Genomic DNA, 20,880 nt, shown 5'->3' on the forward strand with positions numbered 1-20,880 from the left:
CGGAGAAGCGGCGGGAAGAGGTCTGGAGGCGGCCGGCGGGAAGGGTGGCAAGGGCGGGAAGGCAGGAGAGTCCCGGGCGCGCGCTGAGGGGTCGGGACCCAAGCTCAGGCCGCGAACCGCAGCCTAGCGTCGGCTCTCCGGCCGTCACTCACAGCGCGGAGCGGGCGTGCCCCGCGCCCCGCCCCCGGTAGGCGGACTCCGAACCAGGAGGCGCAGGGGCGGGGCCTTGCTCTCCGCGCCGGGGGCGGGGCCGGGCCGGGGCTCTCTGGGCCGGTGGAGGACCCGGCTGGTCGGCGGGAGCGACCGGAGCCCCGGCCACCAGGGCGTGCGACCCCCATTGGCCCCGCCTTCCCGGCTGCGGCCGGCCAATCAGAGCGGCTTTTACTGGTGGGTGGGCCGAGCCGGCCCAGCTGCTCGGAGGCTCTGGCATGGTAACGTCCCCGCGCGGGTGTGGAGGGGCCCGGGTCGGTCCCACAGCGCCCCCGGCGGCCCGGGCCGGGGCCGGGGGGGCGGGGAGGCCGCCGGGGGTACCCGGGACCCCGGGGCAGAGCTAGGGGATTGAGGGGTTAGGGAGAGAAGCCGGGGAGGGGGGAGGGGGCGGGGATTTGGGGGAGAAGGGGCGGGGGAGGCCATGATGGAGGATGGCGGAGGGTGGGGGTGTTGAGGGGAACTAGGGTTGCGGGACTGGGTGAGGAGGAGGAGGAAGAGATGATGCGAAGAGTGGGTTTGTGGAGAAAGGTCGAGAAAGAAGAGGGGGCGAGAGATGTGGGAACCGGTGGACTAGGGGAAAGCTGGGGGCCACAGTTTCCCCTCCTGGGATATTTGGCGTGCGACATGCCCCTTACCCAGACTCAGTGCTTGAACCCTTTGGAAGCCCTGGGTGCCCCATAAGACCTCTTGGAGACCCCCTCCTTTATTTCCCCGCATTGTCTCCTGAGGTGAGGAGGGGGCATTGTTTCCTGAGGAAAGAGAGGCTTCCGGCCCCCACGCAGTGCTGGACAGTCCAAGAAATGGGAGAGCAGAGGCCCCTTGGTCCCAACCCTGGCTCTGCCGTCAACAAACTCTGTAACAACTCTGTGTGACCTTGGGCAAGTCACTACCTTTCTTTGGGCCTTAGATTTACTATCGATTAAAAAAAAAAAAAAAAAAAAAGGAAGATGCATGGGAATGATATCCCAGATCTCTTTCTGCTCCAAAATGGGGTGGTTCTTGAGAGAGTTCAGGAGAATGGGTTCTAGGATGTGGGGAAGCAAAAGAAAGGAGAACGAAGATGGAGGCTAGGCCTTCAGCTGGGGCTGCAGAAAATCCCCAGGGATGTGGGGGGATGGTAGGCACAAAGCATGGCTGGGGCAGGCTAGCCAGCGCCTCTGGAATCCTGTTGGAGGGATGGGAGAACTCTCAGTAGAGGAGGGGTTGAGACCTAACCCAAGAAAGATGAAGACCAGAAGTAACATTCTGTTCATCAGAAGGAGAGTGATGAGATGGCAGGATCAGAGAAGCAACGGAAGATATTTTCTAGTATCTTTGGGGAACAGGATGAATAATGAGGCTGGTACAAGGGAGTGGGAACTAGAATGGTCTCGAAAACAGGGAGGGAGAGGCTGGTGCTGTTTGGGGCAGCTGAAGAAGGGCAGCAGGTAGATATTAGAGCACAGGGTAATCAGCTGGTCTCTCAGCCTCCATGATACTTTTCTTTCTGATGATGGCTACCTCTTTCTGAGAGGTGTGCCTCCCAGCCTTCATTTTCCAGCACAAATCCCTTCAGGGAGTGAGTCAGACCTGGCCAACCTTGGGATCCCCTGGCTGTCTCAGGATTTCAGGATTGTGTGAGGACTGGTGTAAAAAAGAAAAGAGGGGAATGAATTTGAATGTGAGAAATACCTGTGGCACTATCGTCCTTGCTGGGAGGCCGCTTTGTGGAGTAGTTGAAAGCACAGGCGTTGGGGTCAGACTGCTTGGATTCCAAACTTGCCTCTGCCATTTAATCTCTTGGAACCTTGGTCAAGTTACTTGATCTCTCTGAACCTCAGTTTCTTTATCTGTAAAATGGGGATAATAACCTCTAATATAGTTGCAAGGATTAAATGCGTGTTTGGCATGGTATCTGGCTCATAATAAGCACTCAGTTAAATGTTATTTTTCCCTCTTTCCATTCTCTTCCTTCTGTCTCTCCAGTCTTCTCCTTTTCTCCTTCTGTTCTTTCTTCTGACTCTTCAGTTCTGAGATGCCCCTCAGATGTGGAGGCTGAGAAAAAACTGATTGTATCTGTCGGGTGGGGGGGTGGGGGGGTGGAAAAAAAAATCCTTCAACTGGCCCAGGTGAACACGATGATCAGATGATCAGTTATCTCTTCACCGTCTTTCCCCAGCCTACAAATGTGTTTTTGTTCCAGGGAAGACACATGATCTGCTTCTCTTTCAGCCCCCTTTCCTATATCCCTCTCTCACACAAGTTACGTCTTCAGATTCTCACACAGAAGTATAATAAGACCTGAAGTTGTGTAGGCACTGCAGCAAGTGAGATAGGGGCAGGGGTGTTTCAGGAAAGAAAGCATACACGTTGCACAGGGGAGGCTTAGGGAAGGGAGGGCTTTGGAAGTTCCATAGTAATTTATGTTCATTCCATTGCTGTGTCCTCTCTGGGGAACTGTCCAAAACAGGCTAGTGTCTGGATCCTGGCCAGGGGTCTCCATTCCAAGTTAAAGATGGTCATATACAGTTAGTTTTTAAAATTGTTTAGGTTTTCCCGTGCCAGTATTTGGTTCTAGTTCACTTTCCCCAGCCACACAGACCTCTGCCAAACTGCCTCTCTCTCACATCACGGTCAGCTTTTACCCAGAGAATTTATACAAATGTACCTGGGTACATGTGCACACACATACACATTTGTCTGTTTTAGGATATTCCAGTATGCAAAAATAAGTTTAGGGGTGAGTCTGCATCTTGTCACAGCACTTTGTGTGCAGGGCCTTGACTAGACACTTCAGAGGAGGCTTAAAAGGAGAAAACGCAATCCCTAAATGTAGGGAAATCCCCACCTGAGTAGGGAGACAGGCAGTCCCATGTGAAACACCCAGCAGACATCCACAGAGTAGCACGTCACTCTGTGCAAAGTAGTGCAGCATTTATCCTGAGGGGACACAGGTAGGAGTGTGTGTATGTGTGGAGGATAGTCATAAAGGTAACCTGAAGGAGATGACTATTGGATCATCTTGAACAAAATAAGAGACAAAGAGTAAAAAACACATGGAGTAATCTAACAGTTTCTGTGCAAAGAGGAGGAGGGGAGCCATTGAGACTGGGTGAGCCAAGGAGAGTGTAGGATGGGTCTTGTTTAAAGGCTTTGAATGAGATGAGATGAGAGATTCTGTAGGGTGGGCAATAGGGACCCACCACTGGTTTTCAAGCAAGAAAATGTTGGAACCTTCCTGGTTTAACCACATGGGTCTCAGTGGATATGCTAGAGTGAAGAAAACAGACTGTGCATTTAAGGGAGTAGGGCTAGAGGGCAGATTGGATCCAGCCCTGGGACCAATTAATCCCCCTTAGTTTTTTATCTGAAAAAAGAGGACTGCCTAGGGTGGTTGCCAGCGTCCTCTCCAGTTCTGACATTCTGTGTTCCCTGAATTACTGCTAGACCTTAAGATGGCTTTGTTTTGTGGGACTTGCCAAGACCAGTCAGTAAGTCAAGAAATAATAGCACATACTGTGTGCCAATAGGGGGTGGTGAGGAAAATACAATGGGCATGGGATATTGGAGTAAGCAAAACCAGAGTCCCTGCCCCTTAGAGTTTTCAGCCTAGTGGAGGTGTCAGATACTTCATTGTTTCTAAGACTCACATTTTAACATTTCTGAAGTCAAGATGCATCTTAAATTAAAATCAGTGGAGTATCATAATTTAATTGGCAGCATTTGTTTTTTATTAGTGCCACATAAAATAAGAATACAATCAGAATTGTACAAATAACTGTAAAATTCCAGTGGATAATTGCTGAAGGAGGCGGTAACATGGTGTCTGAGTGTGTAAAAGAGGGCTCTGACTAGTCCGTTGGGTTGGAGAAAGGCATTCCTGAAGAAATGATGACTGCCAGATGTGAAGGATATGTAGGCGAGTTGTGTGGGGTTGGAAGGAAGCTTGCCCCAGGCAGAGGTGAATGTCTGAGGTGGGAGGATTGAGAGAAGGAGCTCAGCATGGGTGAAGTAGGCAAGGCAGTTGGGGAGCAAACGTGCCACAGCCTCCCAGACCCATTAAAGAGTTTTAAGCAGGGGAGTAACGTGCGTGGCCTGAGGTTGGAGTGGGTGTCGGGAGACCAGTCAAGAGGCCACTGAAGTAGGTCAGATGAAAAAAGAGGGTGGTAGGGGTGGAGGAGGAAACGGAGAGAAATAGATGGATTCAAGAAATCTTTAGGAGGTAAAATTAACAGGACTCATTGATGTATTGACAAGAAAGAAGGAGGTGTGGTGAGTGGCTCACAGATTTCTGTCTTGGACAACTGTATGAATGGTGGCAGCAGTCTCTGAGATGGGTGACCCTGGAGCCTGGGAGGACCCAAAGATGGTTATGTAGCATCTGGGAGGTTAGAGAGGATCCTGAGGCAGCTTGGGTGGGAAAGCGTGGCACAGAGAATTGGATTTCCTCCCGTGTTGATTGGTTTCTGACTTCCACGTGGAAGAAAGTTTCAGGGGGCAAAAGCAGGTCTGAATACAGGGCTTAGAGTATGTGAACCCTGTGAAAAGGTGATCCAAATTGGAGTAGTTTGACTTACCCTTCTCTTCTTAGGACAAGATGGGTGGGAAGAGAGGAAAGACAGATATTGCTAAAAGTAGAGATTAGAAGCATTTTTAAATGCTGAGCCTTCATACCATAGGGATAATTGGGAAAGTAGGGAAATTGGGCAGCAGTGAGCCAGCTCCCACCTTTCTATGGGACTCCTCCCTACCACCCCCCACCTTCCAAGCAAAGAGGAGGAAGGGCAGAGCCTTTTAGCTGCATCTCTGTGCCCTAGTTTACTTTAAAAATTTTTTTGAAAGGGTAAATATAGTCATATTCAAAGTTACAAAAGGGCAAACAGAATTCTCCTTTCCACCTGTGTCCCCATTCTCATTTCTTGTGTGCCATCTTTTGTCTCCCACTTTTATACAAGTAATAAAACTTTGCTGCACTTTGCTTTTTTCCCCCCCACTTGTTTATGTATCTTAGAGATTATTCCCTATCAAGACAATGAGCCTCTTCGTTCTTTTTATGACTGCATAGTATTCCATTTTATGTTTGTGTAAAATTCCATAGTTCCTTGCTGATATTTAGGCTATTATAGTCTTCTGGTTTTACAAATAATGTGGATCTGAAAACCTTGTACACACATGTAGGGCTATATCTATAGGATGAATTTTTAGAATCGGAAGGTTCTGTATAAAGAGGATTTGTTCCTTCATTTGTTCGTTCATTCACTTAATATTTGTTGAGTACCTATTATGTGCCAGACACTGTGGCAGATACCAGGAATCCAGCTTTCAACAAGTCAGATACGATCTCTGCCCTCATGGAATGTTATTATTCTCTGGTAAGGGGAAACATATCCAAGCAAACATAATAATTACAAAATTGTTTATGTAAGGAAACTAAAAAGGGGATCAGAATAAATTGGAAGTGCTTTAAATGGAGTCAGGAAGGCGTTTTAGAGCAAGTGATATTTAGGCTGAGAACTAAGTGGGGTGATGTGGCTAGCCATTAGGTGTAGGATAGGGAGACCTAGGCTGTTCAAAGCTTCATGCACTGGGACGTGAGCTCAGAATCTGTAGGGGAGGTGATGGCCACTGAGTGGGGGGGCTGGGGAGTAAAGCTAAAGAGAAGAGGGAGGGAATGGGAATGGAAGATATCAGAGTGAGTGAGTGACTAAAGATGAGGCCAGTTAGGGGAGGGGGCTGGTAGTAAAGAGAGGAGAGTTAGGGAAACTAGTACTTAGGAAGGACTAGTGACTATGTTTAGAGACCTTTGGGTTGAGTCTCTGTACTGGGTGAATTCAGGGAGGTGAACAGGAAAAGAGGCCACTTCCTCCCTGAGTACTTTGGGAATGAGAGACCTCTGTTTGCCTGGTTTAAGGGAAGCACAGCCTTGCTCACAGGCAGGAGGGTGGGTGAAAAGCCTTGGGAAGAGCCCATCTGTGCCTGTAGTAGAGCCTCCTCCATCTTTTCTTGGCTTTGGCAAAGTGGAAACTTCCAAAATAAAGATGACATTGAAGGAGCTCAGCCAGCTGGCTCTGAGCTAGCAGAAGAGAGAGCAGAGCTACCCAGGGCTCAGAGCTGGGGGCAGGCGGGAAAATGGGCTTGGAGACCCTTCCTCTGAACTTTTGCTCCTTTTTCATCCTCACCCCTCTGCTTCCCTTCTGCAAAAGCCCATCTCTTTGCCCATCCTGGGTCCTATGACTTTTCTCTCCCTCAACAGTCGGTTCCCGATTCTGGTCCCCGGCCCCCAGCAGCGCCTGCCCCCTTCCCACCGGGGCCCCCCATGATGCCACCACCCTTCGTAAGTTTTATGTCTTTCCCTGGGCTTGGCTTTACCAGCCTGCACCCCCAACTCCCTAGTCCCTAGCACTGCTGCATCGCCAGTATGGTTTTTGTGTAATGCCCCCTTCTGTTGCCCTTGGATGAGGGATGGTTTTGCTTGGGCATCCGGGTGGGAGGAGCTGCTTTTAAGCTCTCAGTCCATAAAGTTGACAGTTCTCCCTTTGTCTTTTTGTCCTTGGGACACACAGGGGCTGGGGAAAGGAGAAGTGGATGGGAAAAGACCCTTTTAGTGTGAGGGCAGGGTGGGGCTGTCTTTCTCTTTCACTGCTCCTTGTCTATATTCTTTTTTTTTTTTTTTTGGCCGTGCCTCACGGCTTGTGGGATCTCAGTTCCCCGACCAGGGATTGAACCCGCACCCTCAGCAGTGAAAGTGCCGAGTCCCAACCACTGGATTGTCAGGGAATTCCCCTTGTCTGTATTCTTTATACAAAAAAGTAAGGCTGGAATAGCAACTGGTGGTCACCAAACTTGGGAAAAAGAGGTAGGAGGCAGGGGACTGGGGGATTTGGGACTGGACACCTGCCTCTGGCCCTGCATCTGAAAGGCCTCTTTGGGGACAGTCATTGAAGCAGTGGAGCCTTCCAGTTGCAGTCTGGTGGCAGTTCTGCCTCCCTTTTCCCTCTCCCTTCCCTGCCTCAAGAAGCTGCGTGCTTCCTGTTATACCCAGAGGGACCCCCTGTTATCAGTCTCAGTGGTGAGGAGGGAGGTGGTTTCATGCCTCTCAAACCGAAACCTTGGAATTATCTCAGAGCCAGGGTGGAGGGTTGGGGTGGGAGCCGAGTGGCTCTTTCCTGACAGGTGCAAAGCAGTGTCTTCTCTGCTCAGGATCTCTTCCTTTCCTCATTTTCAGATGCCTCCTCCAGGAATCCCCCCACCTTTTCCTCCAATGGGGCTCCCCCCGATGAGTCAGAGACCACCGGCCATCCCCCCCATGCCACCTGGCATCATGCCCCCAATGCTTCCACCAATAGGGGCGCCACCACCACTCACACAGGTAATCCTCTCCCCTGTACCAGGGCCTCAGAAAACCCTTGTCATTTTAGCTGCGGGTAGAGGTGAGAGTGGATATCTGGACTTGAGAAGCTGGGGTGGGGAGGGAGGGAACGTGGGGCCAGGCCCAGGTGGATTTGTCTGCTGAATGGCTGGAGGACACTCTGAGGCTCAGCTAAGAGCCCAGAGCCTGGGGATTGCCTGCGGAGGTGCCCATGTGAGGGTCACAGCCCCGACAGGATCTCTCAGGAACCTTCACAGCCTGTGCTTACCTTCACCTCAGTAGCTGGTTTTTGTCTTCTTTGTATCCATAGATACCAGGAATGGTACCACCCATGATGCCAGGAATGCTGATGCCAGCGGTGCCCGTCACCGCAGCGGTAAGCACTGGGGGACAGGAAGTAGGGGCTGCCCTGCAGCCCAGTGGGCCTGACTTGGAGAACAGGGACATGGCTTCCATTCTTTCCCTCTTCTCATCGCATCCACCCTCGGCCCAGCTGCACTCCCCACACTGAGTCCTCCTCTCCAGTCCAGCCATGTACTCAGCTCTTCTAGTTTCTCACTCTTCCCCAAAGCCACATACATTCTCTCTTTTTACTCCCTCTGCTATGCCCAGCTCCCTTAAGGAAACACACTCATGCCAGACACTGCTTACCCTCACAGAGTTAGCACTGTGGACACTTGAATTCAATTTCGTCTTCATCTTCTGTGTCTCTGGAGGAAGCAGCAGTACCTGGGGATCTCTCTGTACCTTCTTATGCTGTTGTTCAGTGTAGTAGAGTCTGGGTAGGATGTGGCATTTGGTATTCGCTGTGGAAAAGATGGGCCATGGAGGTTTACTCAACAAAATACTCTCACTTGAAAACGAAGAAAGGAGCTGCTGTGCAATTTCCCTCTGGGGTCTTAGAGCCATGGCCCCAGAGGGCAGGGGAAGCCTGTTAGGGAGCAGAGATCCCTGGGAGCAGGATACTTGGATCCTGGCCTGGCCTGCTTCTTCATCCCCCATGGCCTGGGTCTTGGGGGCCACTGGGCTCGGCCCCAACCCTTCCCCCTCCTCTTTCTTCGGCAGACGGCTCCAGGTGCGGACACCGCCAGCTGTGAGTCTTCTGGGGGTCTGTTCCCCCCAGGCTCGGAGGTTGGGGGGTAGAGGGGACCATGGACTAGAGCCCACCCCGGATCATGCCTGTTGGGATGCCAGGGATCCTGGGATGTTGATGGGACCAGGGGATATTTACTGGGGATGGAATAAGGGAGGAATAGATGGGGATCAGATAGGGGTTGGAGAAAGGACTTAATATGTTTCCTTTGGCTTCTTTTCCAGCTGCTGTGGCTGGGACGGGCCCTCCGGTGAGTTCTTTCAGCTCAGGGGTCTCTGGGTAGAAAGGCTGAAAAGGGGTGCTAATCGTTAAATTTTTGGGGTGAGGAGAAGAAGCTTTGGGAAAGGGGCCTTGACCACCATTCTGTGCACCCTCCCCTCCCCCAGAGGGCCCTGTGGAGTGAGCATGTGGCCCCTGATGGGCGCATCTACTACTACAATGCTGACGACAAGCAGTCCGTGTGGGAGAAGCCCAGCGTGCTCAAGTCCAAGGCAGAGGTCCTGAGTGGGGCTTTCTGTCCCTTCCTTTCAGCTGCCCTGACCTTTCCACGTCCTTGGCTTCCCCTGAGTCTCTAACCATACACGTGGTTCCTCTGATCCCAAGATTCCTGACCATTCCCTGACCTCCCTAGGATCTCAGGAAGTCCACCTTCCCCCATGATGAGCCAGGCCAGGTGGTCGCTAAACACTCCTGTGTCCCCTACTCACTGGGTCCCCTTAGCTCCCCCAACTGTGGCTGGAAGGTATGCCCAGCCCACTGATGTTCCCTGGCCCATCCTCTTACAGCTCCTGCTATCCCAGTGTCCCTGGAAAGAGTACAAGTCGGACACAGGCAAACCTTACTACTATAACAACCAGAGTAAGGAGTCCCGCTGGACCCGGCCCAAGGACCTGGATGACCTGGAGGGTGAGGAGGGGGTGGGCCCAGGCAGGGGCTCTGGGTGTGGCCCTTGCTACCCTATAACCATGTTATCCTTTCCTGTTTCAGCTCTAGTCAAACAAGAGGCTGCAGGGTGAGTGACTTGCCCACCTTGCCTACCTATCCACCCGTACCTGGGACCACCTAAGGGGTGGGAGTGGCCTCTCCCCATGATCCCTACTCTGTGGGAGGAAGAGCCAGCTCTCAGTCTCCTTGTGGAGTGGTCTGCTCTGGCCCCAGTCCTTCACAGGATAGAAAGACCAGCCAGCCCCTGACCACCTCTGTCCCTGCTCTACTGGACACTGCCCTTCCGGCTCACCTGCAGGAAACGGCAGCAGCCACGGACACTACAGCCTCAGCCTCCTCAGCCACAGCCTGACCCCCCACCTGTGCCGCCTGGCCCCACCTTGGTGCCCACGGGCCTCCTAGAACCTGAGCCAGGTGGGAGTGAAGATTGCGATGTGTCAGAGGCTGCCCAGCCCCTGGAGCAGGGGTTCCTGCAGCAGCCGGAGGAGGGCCCCAGCAGGTGAGGGCTGCCCCCCATGGCATTCCAGACGCTGGCCTCAGGCTCCCAGCTGGGTTCAACCCTTGACCTCTGCCAGGTTTCTCGGGAAGGGTGTGAAGATCTGGGCATGACCTCTGAGGAGCAGAAAATGGCTTCCCTGGGGAGCAAGGGGGAGTGTCCTGATCACGCAGGGCACTGAAAGCTATAGGGACTGGGGGACACTGTGGCTGAGTCCCCTTTGCCCCCTAGTTCTGCTGGACAGCATCAGCCACCACAGCAGGAGGAAGAGGAATCAAAGCCAGAACCGGAGAGGTCTGGCCTCAGTTGGAGCAATCGGGAGAAGGCAAAGCAGGCCTTCAAGGAGCTGCTGAGGGATAAGGTGCTGAGAGTGGGGCTCCCAGGGTAGGCCTGGAGGGGGCAAGAGATGGGCAGGCCCCATGACCCCCGCCTGCTCCATTCCAGGCTGTCCCCTCCAATGCTTCGTGGGAACAGGCCATGAAGATGGTGGTCACCGACCCCCGTTACAGGTAGGTCTGGGCAGGCCCTCCAGACCTTGTTCATGGGGGCAGCTGAGCCAGGGATTCCCCAGGAAACCCCAAGGGGGCCAGAGTGAGGAGAGTGATAGATTGGTGAGTGTGCTGGGAAAGAGAAGCTGGAGAGCCTCCAGGAGAAGGAGGGGGAAAGGGATCTGACATGAGACATTCAATAAATGCTTGTTGAATTGAATTGATTTGAATTGAATTAATTGGGGAAACAGGGGGCTGGATAGGGCAGGGGCCTGACTGCAACTTGAGAACCCCAAAGCAAAAGGGACCAGTGTTAGCAGTGTCTTAGAGCCCCGTCTTGTCCCCTCACTGCTTCTTACCCCTCCCCACATCCCAGAGACCTACCTGTCTTGCCTCCCTGTGCCCTTGGAGCCCCTGCAGCCTGCTGTGCCCATGCACGGACACCTCAGTTAGTTCTATGAGACCTGTCCCCAGTGTGCCATGACCCTGCTTTGTGGGCTGTGCAGCGTGGTTCAGGCTGACTCCTCTGTCCCCATCCCACTCCCACCCTGTCCACCCCAGTGCCTTGCCCAAACTGAGTGAGAAAAAGCAGGCATTCAATGCCTACAAGGCGCAGCGGGAGAAGGAGGAGAAGGAAGAGGCCCGGCTAAAAGCCAAGGAGGCCAAGCAGACCTTGCAGCATTTCTTGGAGCAGCACGAGCGCATGACCTCCACCACCCGCTACCGGTCAGGGGGCCGGGCTGGGGTGGGGCCTGGGAACCCCGAGAACCCGCGGGCCCAGTCTCTGTTCTCTGCCTGCCTACTCACAGCCCATATGCTCCACAGGCGGGCAGAACAGACCTTTGGGGAGCTGGAGGTCTGGGCTGTGGTCCCCGAGAGGGATCGAAAAGAGGTTTATGATGATGTCCTTTTCTTCCTGGCCAAGAAGGAGAAGGTAACAGTCACTGGGCTGGATCCATCAGTCACAGTCTCATCTAAGACCTTCCATGTCTTTGCTTCCTTGTGGACCCAGCCATTCACTTCTCGCTGCCCCAGGGTCCCAGCTCCTTACTCAGAAGCTGGTGTGGCACTTACACATCCCGCATTTATGCCTTGGGCCTACAGCTCTGGGTGTGGGAGGACAGGAAGGTCTCTGAGGGTTTGGTCTGTAACCTGTTTCCTTCCCCTTTCCGGGGACATGAAGGCCTCGAGTCTGGCCATCCCAGAGTCCCCAAGCTGCCTGCCTTTCCCCAGGTGTTCCTCTGCCCAGGCCCACTTGAGTAGCTCCGGCCTGCCCTGCCTCACCCTGACCCTGTGGCTCCCTAGGAACAGGCCAAGCAGCTCCGGCGCCGCAACATCCAGGCCCTGAAGAGCATCCTGGATGGGATGAGTAGCGTCAACTTCCAAACCACATGGTCCCAGGCCCAGCAGTACCTCATGGATAACCCCAGCTTTGCTCAGGACCATCAGCTGCAGAGTAAGCCTGGGTCTCCACTCCTTCCTGTCCCTTCCCTTTTCCTCACTGACCCCCAGCACCAGCCTCAAACCACTCCCCTGCACCTCCTGCCCTCCTGGATGTCTAGGAGTCCCCAGCACTTACTCAGTCCAGAACCTCTCTGGACTCTGGAGATCCCAGAATGCTTCAGGACACCTCCTTTCTCCCTCCAGGGTCCACTGTTGACCTGGACAATGTGTGTCCTTGTAGGAAGAGCACTGGGGTAGGAATCAGAAGACTTGGAGATGATTTTTGTAGCTCATGTGAATATGGTCTTAAATTGCTTGGTAGGGTGGGTCTTAAGTGGTCACACATGTTGCAATAAGCTGCTGTTGGCCTGTCATCACAGGCAGTATCTTCAGATATTCACCTTCTGAAGCTGTATCAAAGCCTGATTGATTCCCAGTCCCATAAAAAATAAAATCTCAGATCCTGAGATAACTGTTTTCCTATGATGACTTCTAGTAACCAAATTCACAAGAGCTGAACACTTCTAATTTTTTCTCATATAATCAAGGAACCCTCCTCAAGAACCATCATTCCAATAGCCTCTCCTGCAGAGTCCCCTGCTCCCCTAACCCCACCACCCTGGGTGTCCCCAACACCTACAGGGGCAGCATCTTTGAAGCACTGGGGGTTCGGGGTCTGAGAGGGTGTCGCACTGGTGCGGTGCCCACTGAGCCTCCTCCCTGTGGTTAGACATGGACAAGGAAGATGCGCTGATCTGCTTTGAGGAGCACATCCGTGCTTTGGAGAGGGAGGAGGAGGAGGAGCGGGAGAGGGCCCGGCTTCGGGAGCGGCGCCAGCAGCGCAAGAACCGGGAGGCCTTTCAGGTATCTTTGCTGCCCTCTGGATCAGAGCTCAGCTCTGCCCCAGACCGTCACCTCTTCACCCGTGCCCTGCCTCCTCTCGGCCAGTCCCACTGCTTTCTCTATGCCCAGCCCTGTCCCAGCTCCACAAGGCCTCTCTGTGCCTGCACTTTTGCTCCCACTGTGTCCCCTCAACCTTGGGCTGTGCTCCTCTAGGGAGACTAGATGTATGCACCACCCAGAAACTGCCAGCAGAGAGCGCCCTACAAGCATGGCTCGCCAGCTAGGCCAAGTTTATTTCCCTTCACTGGGGAGCCAGACAGGCATAGCTAGCTTGTCCCCCAGCTTGGAGGTGGCATTGGTGTTGGTAGTGGTGGGGGTTACTTGGCTGTAACACATTTGGGAAGTTGAAACCAAGTCATGGGAAGATAATGCTGCAGGCAAGTTTCCGCTTCTTTGCCTCCCGGTCCGGCTCATTTTCATTTTAAGTCTGTCTTCTTCTGTTTTACACTCTCTGCTTTCACATTGCTCTCTGCCTCCCCATCTGTATCTCTTCATCTCTGCCTCTTGCCTGCATTTCCTCAGTCTGGGTTGTCCCTGCCTCTCTCTGCCAGCTCTTGTCTTCTTCCCCAGTCTTTGGCTCTGCCTCCCTCCCTTTCTCACTCTCCCTGTAACTGGCCTCTCCCTGCTTAGACCTTCCTGGACGAGCTGCACGAGACAGGGCAGCTGCACTCCATGTCCACCTGGATGGAGCTGTACCCAGCAGTCAGCACTGATGTCCGCTTTGCCAACATGCTGGGCCAGCCGGGTAAGGCAGCCGGGCTCCCCCTCCTCTGGCCTGGCGTTCTGCCCTGCCAGCCTCTCTGCACTCCCACTCCCTGGTCCTGTCCTCAACCCCACCCTCAAGCCTTGGGAAGCTGCCGCCCGCCAGGCCCCCCTCCCTCCCTTCCCCGCAGGCTCCACCCCTCTGGACTTATTCAAGTTCTATGTGGAGGAGTTGAAGGCACGATTCCATGATGAGAAGAAGATCATTAAGGACATCCTTAAGGTGAGGGAAGCCTGGGCCTGTGGATGGAGGCAGGCTGGGTGCAGGGCAAGCTTCCAGGACAGAACTCCCCAGTAAGGCCTGTTCTGTGGGAGCATTGCAGCTCGGTTCAGGAGATAGCTACTGTGATCCTTTACTGTGCGCTGGGGACACACAAATGAATAAGATGCAATTTCTGCCCATAAGGAGCTCATGGTCTAGTAGGAAGATAGACATGACAATGGCTATACAGAGGGGCAAGTGTTACTACAGAGAATGGAAAGAATTGCCATTTGAACTGCACCTCTAAGAACGAGTAGGTGGAGGAGGGTGGAGGTCCTGGGCGTAGGGTACCACAGGAGCAAAGAGGAGCAAGAAGCACGGCTAATCATAAACTCGTAGCCCACAGATATGTTCCTTCTGCCTGTACAGAGTTTTAGAAAAATTTGGAATTTGATGCTAACATTTTAAAATCAAGAGATTACAATTAAAATCTGGATCTTCAGCGTCTCTTGGAAATTTGGATTATCTAGCAGCACTAGGCTGGTTTTGTGAGGCATTCAGTGGACTTGAGCTGAGATGCCACTGCCTTTTAGAAGGGGCCTGTCCTCCTTATCTATCCTCACTCCTCCCTATCACCTCCGTGATGTGGGAGCTAATTCACCTGCCATTTCCTATCGCACATGCACGTTGGAGAATTCTCAATATCCATGTCTATCAAAGGGGGAAAAGTGAGTGATGGACTAAGAGAGCCCCATGTTTCAGAAAAAGATAACAAAGAGAAGCATGTTTCTTTGTGGAAGTGAAGACCATTCTCATGGGTTTGAGAGGGCAGTGTGAATAGTGGTTAGGAGCAAGGCCGTGAAGGCAGACTGCAGGGGTAAAAGTCCAGCTTAACCACTTACAAATTATGTGACCTTGAGCAGATTACTTAATCTTTCTGAGCATGTTTCCTCGTCTGAAAAATGGGGAGTATTCCTTCAGACTTCACCTGATTACCAAGGGGAGTAACTTGGTACCTGAGGTGGAGAGGGTCTGAGAATAAAGCGAGGAATGTCCCACTGCACACACATTTCTTTAAAGTCCTGTGTCTTGCCTTAAAAATTCATGCAGGTGTTGCATTTTAATACCATAATACTTCTCTGTTAATATAAACTTAATATTTTAAAATTACTTACCATTAGGTAAGATGTATCGTATTGTCCTGTGGCTTCCTCTGTTTCTCTGGAACCACATGCCCCAGTTGGGAAGGAGAGCCCTGCCTGTAAAATTCCTTGAATGCTAAAATAAGGAATTTGGATTTTTATCTTGTAAGTAATGGGGAGCTGGGAATGATGTGATCAGCTGATGTCTTGGAAAAGCCCAGGTGGTTGTGTAGAGCAGTGCTTGCAGCCAGAGTGCTTTTATGCTTAGGGATAGGCGTGGTAGGAGGACAGGACTCGAAGCCTCAGGATACTAGTGTTAGTGACCAGTGATCAAGATAAATTCTGAGCTTGAGTCATCCTCTTCTGACTCACCCCCAGACCACTTTCCTGCTGTTGGGGCCATTTGCTAGAAAAATCCGGGCAGCATGGACTCAAGGCAGGGTTCGAAGCATGGGGGGTGAGTAGGGAGACCAGGCAGGAGCTGCTGCAGTGATCTAGGTGGGAGTGAGCTCAGCGGGGGCAGTGGGGATGGCCAGTGAGCAGAACTGTGATGTTCCAGTAGTTTCTGAAACTCCCTAGGTCTCCTCAGAGGGGCCTTGGGACAAGCTGGAGGGGGTGGAGGAGTGGGGGGCACTTTATGCTCCTTCCTCTATTTTCAAGTGTAACAGCTTGTTTCTCTTTTATACATCGAGGTTCTGCATAAGATTTTTATGGAAAAAAATGTTTCTGCTGTTAAAAAAGAAAGTTTAAAACCAGTAGGCTAGAGTCACGCAGAAGTAGAATTGACGGATTTTTCTGTGAAACTGAGGGAAGGAAGGAGTGAGTCGGAGATGTCAGGAGTGGATCGATGGCACCATTGGTAAGGATTAAGCAGGAAGAACAGGGCTGGAGAAAATAGGAATTCCACTTCTGGAATTATTCTCAAAAGCAACCTGGGGCAGGGAGGAATAAAGCATGTACCAAATTTTAAATAGGATAATTATATAAAGTAGAAATATCTAATCCAAGGAGAGCTAAATTTTATTGGACTTTTAACTTTTAGCCACAGAGCGGCCGGTACTGCTGACAGGCCTGTGGGAGTCCTATCCTTGCTGAGTCCTGTGTCTCCACACCTTCTGAGAAAGAATCTTCTTTAGACAATTCCTCCTTCCTCTTCCCCGTTTTGGGCTCCTGCCTATGGAAGGCAGATGAACCCAGGGCTCCCTGAGACCATCTACCAGCCAGGCAGACTGTGATGGTACCTCGCATCCCATAGGGGTAGTGCAGAGTCCTGGACTTGGAATAGCTGAAAGACAGAAGATCTGGGCCTGAGAGATCCATGGGAGTAGGGTGGGGGGCTCCCAGGAAATGAGTTCTCTTGGGATCTGCTGAATTTGAAGTGTCTGCGAAATATCCAGTCTAGTATGGGTCTGAAAATTAGGAGAGAGGCGGGGAATGAGATTGCGAGGGACAGTGTAGATTGAAAAGACTAACTGCAGGTCTCAGGGGAACAAGCATATGCAAGAGAGGTGGTAAAAGAGGTCAGAGACAGGAGGGGACCCTGGAGAGGGGAGCACTGAAGAAGTGAACAGAGGACGAGAAGAGTGGGGAACAAGAAGGGGTCCTTGGAGTTGACTCTTGGGACATGAGCAACCTCTAGGAGAGCAGTGTCCGTGAAGAGGGCAGAGTGAGTGCAGCACAGGCTTTAGAGTTGGGTAACTCCTGGCTGTTTATTGGTTGAGACCTCTGCAAGTTATATAATGTCTCTGAGCCTCAGTTTCCTAATCTGTAAAATGGGGGTGATACACATGCAAGGTCGTGAAATTAAATAACATTTGAGTGTCTTGCTTATAGTAGGCTTAACAAATGTTTGTTTTCCTTTGCGCTGCATTTAAAGATTTTGAAACAAAGGGAAAGAAGCAGAGGTTGTTAGCTTGAGGAAGGTGAGAGCAGGGTGTTCCAGGTTAGGTGAGCTGTGTACTTGATGGAAGGAGCCAGTGAAGAGGTGAGACTGAAGCTTGCAGTTCCCTAAGCGAGAGAGATTGGTATGTTTGAGGAGAAGGGCTGGAGAGCATGGGTTGAGGAAATCCTCTTGGAAGAAGCAAGAAGAGTGCACCTCTGCCATCAGCAGGAAGGCCGGGGCAAGTTCGAGCTGAGTGGAGGGAGAGGGAGGGAACCTGGGCCCGTGCCCCAGACCTCGCACGCCAGTGGCTCCGCTTTCCACTGAGTCATCTTGGGCCAAGTGAGAGAACTCTCCTAAGCCTCTGCTTCACTGGGGTGTTTTGAGGCTTAGGTGAGAAGCACAGCATCAGGTCTGTGTGTGGTGTTTTTAATAGTGTTTTGGGAGTTGTACACCTGATGGCCTCTATTTTTCCCGTGGATGAAGTGATCTGTGTGGGTGTAGTGCTCAAAAGTAGGGGCTTTGTTGTTAGAAAGACCTGACGTAGAATTCTCGTTCAGCCGTATATTAGCCCTGAAGACCTTGGGCAATTGCTCTAGTTCCTCCAAACCTTGGTTTCTTCTTCTGCATACAATTAGGATACTAGGACTTGTGCTTAAATTCAGATACGTGCGGATTAAATGAGATAGTGTGTGTGAAACACTCAGCATGGTACCTGGTACATAGTAAGCACTCAATAAATACAGCCAACGGGTGGGACCTGCAGATGCTGGAATGCAAGGAACTTACTGAGCAGCAGGAGGACCCAGCAGGGGCTCAAGCTTTAAGCCAAAGGGACAAAGAATTAATTGTGAGAAACACAGGCATCAATCACACAGGGAACACACACACCCTGCACACCCGCCCCTGTGATCCAACCCCCGCCTCCAGTTCCCTGTGACAACCGAGCCAAGGGTGGGCATGGGAGTCTTAATTATCAGATGGTGAGGACTTGGACGACTTGGTCTCCAAGTGCATCCCGTTCCTGTGGATCCCTTCTGGGGGAGGGGGCTACTTGAGCATCCTGTAGTCTGACCCTTGCCTGCCCTGGAGGCCAGCCAGCTTCAGGTTCAGGCCTGTGGTGCCCCCTGCTTCATGCGCTGCTGTGCCCACAGGACCGGGGCTTCTGCGTGGAGGTGAACACAGCCTTTGAGGACTTCGCCCACGTCATAAGCTTTGACAAGAGGGCTGCTGCGCTGGATGCAGGCAACATCAAGCTGACTTTCAATAGTGTGAGGGGCCGCGCGGGGTGGGGCTGTAGCCAGGGCTCCGTTCTCGAACTCGTCCCTCACTCTTGTTCCGTGCCTTGTCACTCACTGCCCCAGTGTGACTCTCCCCCCAGTTCAGGGAATGATAGTAGGAGCCCAGGCTCCAACTTCCCACCTTTTAAGGTATGTCTGGGTGAGTCGGGGCGCCCACCCTCCTGGGTGACGCTGTTCTGTGTCCTGTCTGCCCTCAGCTGCTGGAGAAAGCAGAGGCACGGGAGAGAGAGCGGGAGAAGGAGGAGGCACGAAGGCTGCGGCGCAGAGAAGCTGCCTTTCGAAGCATGCTGAGGCAGGCTGTGCCTGCTGTGGAGCTGGGCACTGCCTGGGAAGAGGTCAGGACTGCAGCCTGGCACCAAACACCACCCCCTCAGTCCTGAGGGCAGCGGTGCTTCTCCACCACCGGGGACCCACCCCAGTCATAGCACAGCTCGGGGCCAGCTTCGGCTCCCTTCCTTCCTCTGCCCCAGCCCTACCCTGTGCTCATGGCGGCATCCATGCTGTGCTGGGGCTGGTCTGATCAGCAGTGCTCTCCTGTTCAAGGTCCGTGAGCGCTTTGTGTGCGACTCAGCCTTTGAGCAGATCACCCTGGAGTCGGAGCGGATCCGGCTCTTCCGGGAGTTCCTGCAGGTACTGGAGGTGAGGCAGAGCTTCTCGTCCTCTGCATCTGCCCCAGGCTCTTGAACACCTGAGGCTAGCTTAACAGAAGCCTCGGTAACCTCTTATCACCAGGGCTCTCCTTTCCCGGACAACTAAGGAAGGGGAGGTCTTAGGGTACCCTGGATAGACCTAAGGCCCTAGCCTCAGAAGAGGAGGCAAAACCGTATTGTAGAATGCAGGGTCCTTCCTGGGGCTAACCTTCCTCACCCCTCCCTCTGCCTCCACCAGACTGAATGCCAGCACCTCCACAGCAAAGGCCGGAAACACGGCAGAAAGGGCAAGAAGCACCATCGCAAGCGTTCCCACTCGCCCTCAGTGAGTTGGCGGGTAGAAAGGATGTGGGGTGAGGCTGGATTGTCTGGGGGAAATAAGAGCCACTTTTCTTGCTTTTCCCCTACATCACCTCCCCTGGAGGAAGATGTGAGGATTCCTTTGGCCCTGGATTCTCCTCTCTGTCCCCAGTTCCCATACTTGAGGGCCTCTGGAGCCCAGGTAACCTCTGTGCTGACACGTGTCTGCCGATCTCCCCAGGGCTCTGAGTCAGAAGATGAGGAGCTGCCCCCACCATCTCTCCGGCCCCCCAGGCGGAGGCGGCGGAACCCCTCGGAGTCAGGCTCTGAGCCCTCTTCCTCACTTGATTCTGTTGAAAGTGGGGGTGCTGCCCTTGGGGGACGGGGTTCCCCATCCTCCCGCCTTCTCCTTGGATCAGGTAAGCTGTTGGGAGCTGAAGAGGAGGCCTTCGGGGAGCCCCACCCTCTGAGGGTAGAGTGGATTGGGAGGGCTGCACCTGTCGGAGAGTAAGGAGAACTTCCCGTCCCTGCCCAGGCAGGAAACGGAGAGAAGGAAGGAAAACCAGACTGAGACTTCCTCAGACAGGTCCCTGTCTGTGAAGAATGAGCAGAGAAAAGGATGAGGCCTCCCTTCTCCCACGGGACTTAGTGGGGCTTTTTCTGTCTCCAGATCATGGCCTTCGGAAAGTCAAGAAACCAAAAAAGAGAACTAAGAAGAGAAGACACAAGTCGGTGCGTAGAGAAGGAACTTCCGTCCAAGGCCCTGCTATTTTATGAGATGTCTTCACCCGCCTCCTGGGCTGTTCTCCACAGGAACTGAGGAGGCGGGCTCTGGGCTCTTACAGAACAGTCCTGAGAGCGAGACAGACCCTGAGGAGAAAGCGGGCAAGGAGAGTGATGAGAAAGAACCAGAGCAGGACAAGGACAGGGACCTCCGGCGGGCAGAGCTCCCTAACCGCTCCGCAGGCTTTGGAATCAAGAAGGAGAAGGTGAGAGGCAGGCACCCGGCCCCAGCCCAGTCAGCGCTGTGCCCAGGCCTCGGCAGCCCTCGGGGGGAAGCTGTGGGTGAGCTGTGCCTTTGCTCCACCAGACGGGCTGGGACACGTCGGAAAGCGAGCTGAGCGAGGGTGAGCTGGAAAGACGGCGGCGGACGCTCCTGCAGCAGCTGGATGACCACCAGTGACCTGATGAGGCACCGTGCCTCGGGTCTGTGTGAGGCTGTGGCCTAGTTTACCCTCGCTGTCTGCCCCAGACTTCTTCCTTAGTTGGGTCTGTGTCCGCTTTTCCTCAAGTAGCCCCAACCCCAGCACACCATCGCCAGCACCTCCCAAGGCTGCTCGCGGTGTTCAAGGGTCCTCCCAGCTTCCCGGACAGCTAGTGCGGTCCTTGCCCTCAGCCCCAGACCAGCGATTGGTGGTGAATGCCACGTGGGTGGGTGGTGCCAGTAGATAAAATGTGAGAAGGGGCCCCCAGGAAGAGTGACAGGCTGGTGGACACAGCCTGGGTGGCAGAGGGTGGGGACCTTACCCTCTAGCATCAGTACCTGCTCCTGCCTGCCCGGGTCCTTGGGGCACCACCACTCCTTCCTCCAGCCCCGGGGCCCAGTGTATGTGTGTTTCATTTTGGTTTTGTTTTTGTTTTTTAAATAACAATATTTATAACGTCACCAGTGGCTCTTTTGTCTTCTCCATGTGCTTGCACTGGGGCCGGCTGGGGCC

At 53.1% G+C, this 20,880-nt stretch overlaps 1 protein-coding gene across 9 annotated transcripts; it reads left to right on the top strand.

The window, feature by feature from the left end:
• PRPF40B (pre-mRNA processing factor 40 homolog B) lies at window positions 1-20,828 on the top strand. 9 transcript variants are annotated; one of them, XM_082352378.1, is made up of 26 exons: window positions 1-20; window positions 6,443-6,523; window positions 7,415-7,558; window positions 7,869-7,934; window positions 8,624-8,651; window positions 8,876-8,901; window positions 9,038-9,148; window positions 9,437-9,557; window positions 9,639-9,663; window positions 9,895-10,095; window positions 10,324-10,453; window positions 10,537-10,601; window positions 11,142-11,306; window positions 11,406-11,514; window positions 11,886-12,036; window positions 12,754-12,887; window positions 13,557-13,671; window positions 13,820-13,911; window positions 18,066-18,182; window positions 18,410-18,547; window positions 18,756-18,851; window positions 19,101-19,187; window positions 19,404-19,581; window positions 19,833-19,894; window positions 20,008-20,151; window positions 20,253-20,828. In XM_082352378.1, the coding sequence occupies exons 2-26, from the start codon at window positions 6,506-6,508 to the stop codon at window positions 20,343-20,345; spliced, it is 2,616 nt and encodes an 871-aa protein (XP_082208504.1). In that variant the 5' UTR covers window positions 1-20; window positions 6,443-6,505; the 3' UTR covers window positions 20,346-20,828. The 9 variants fall into 9 exon arrangements, with proteins under 9 accessions (XP_082208504.1, XP_082208503.1, XP_082208506.1 ...); XM_082352377.1 differs by lacking the exon at window positions 1-20 and adding an exon at window positions 282-387; XM_082352375.1 differs by lacking the exon at window positions 1-20 and adding an exon at window positions 304-431 and having other exon boundaries at window positions 19,976-20,151.
• Window positions 20,829-20,880: the final 52 nt, after the last annotated feature.

Source organism: Balaenoptera borealis, assembly GCF_965194805.1.
Source record: "Balaenoptera borealis genome assembly, chromosome: 13".
NCBI lineage: Eukaryota > Metazoa > Chordata > Mammalia > Artiodactyla > Balaenopteridae > Balaenoptera > Balaenoptera borealis.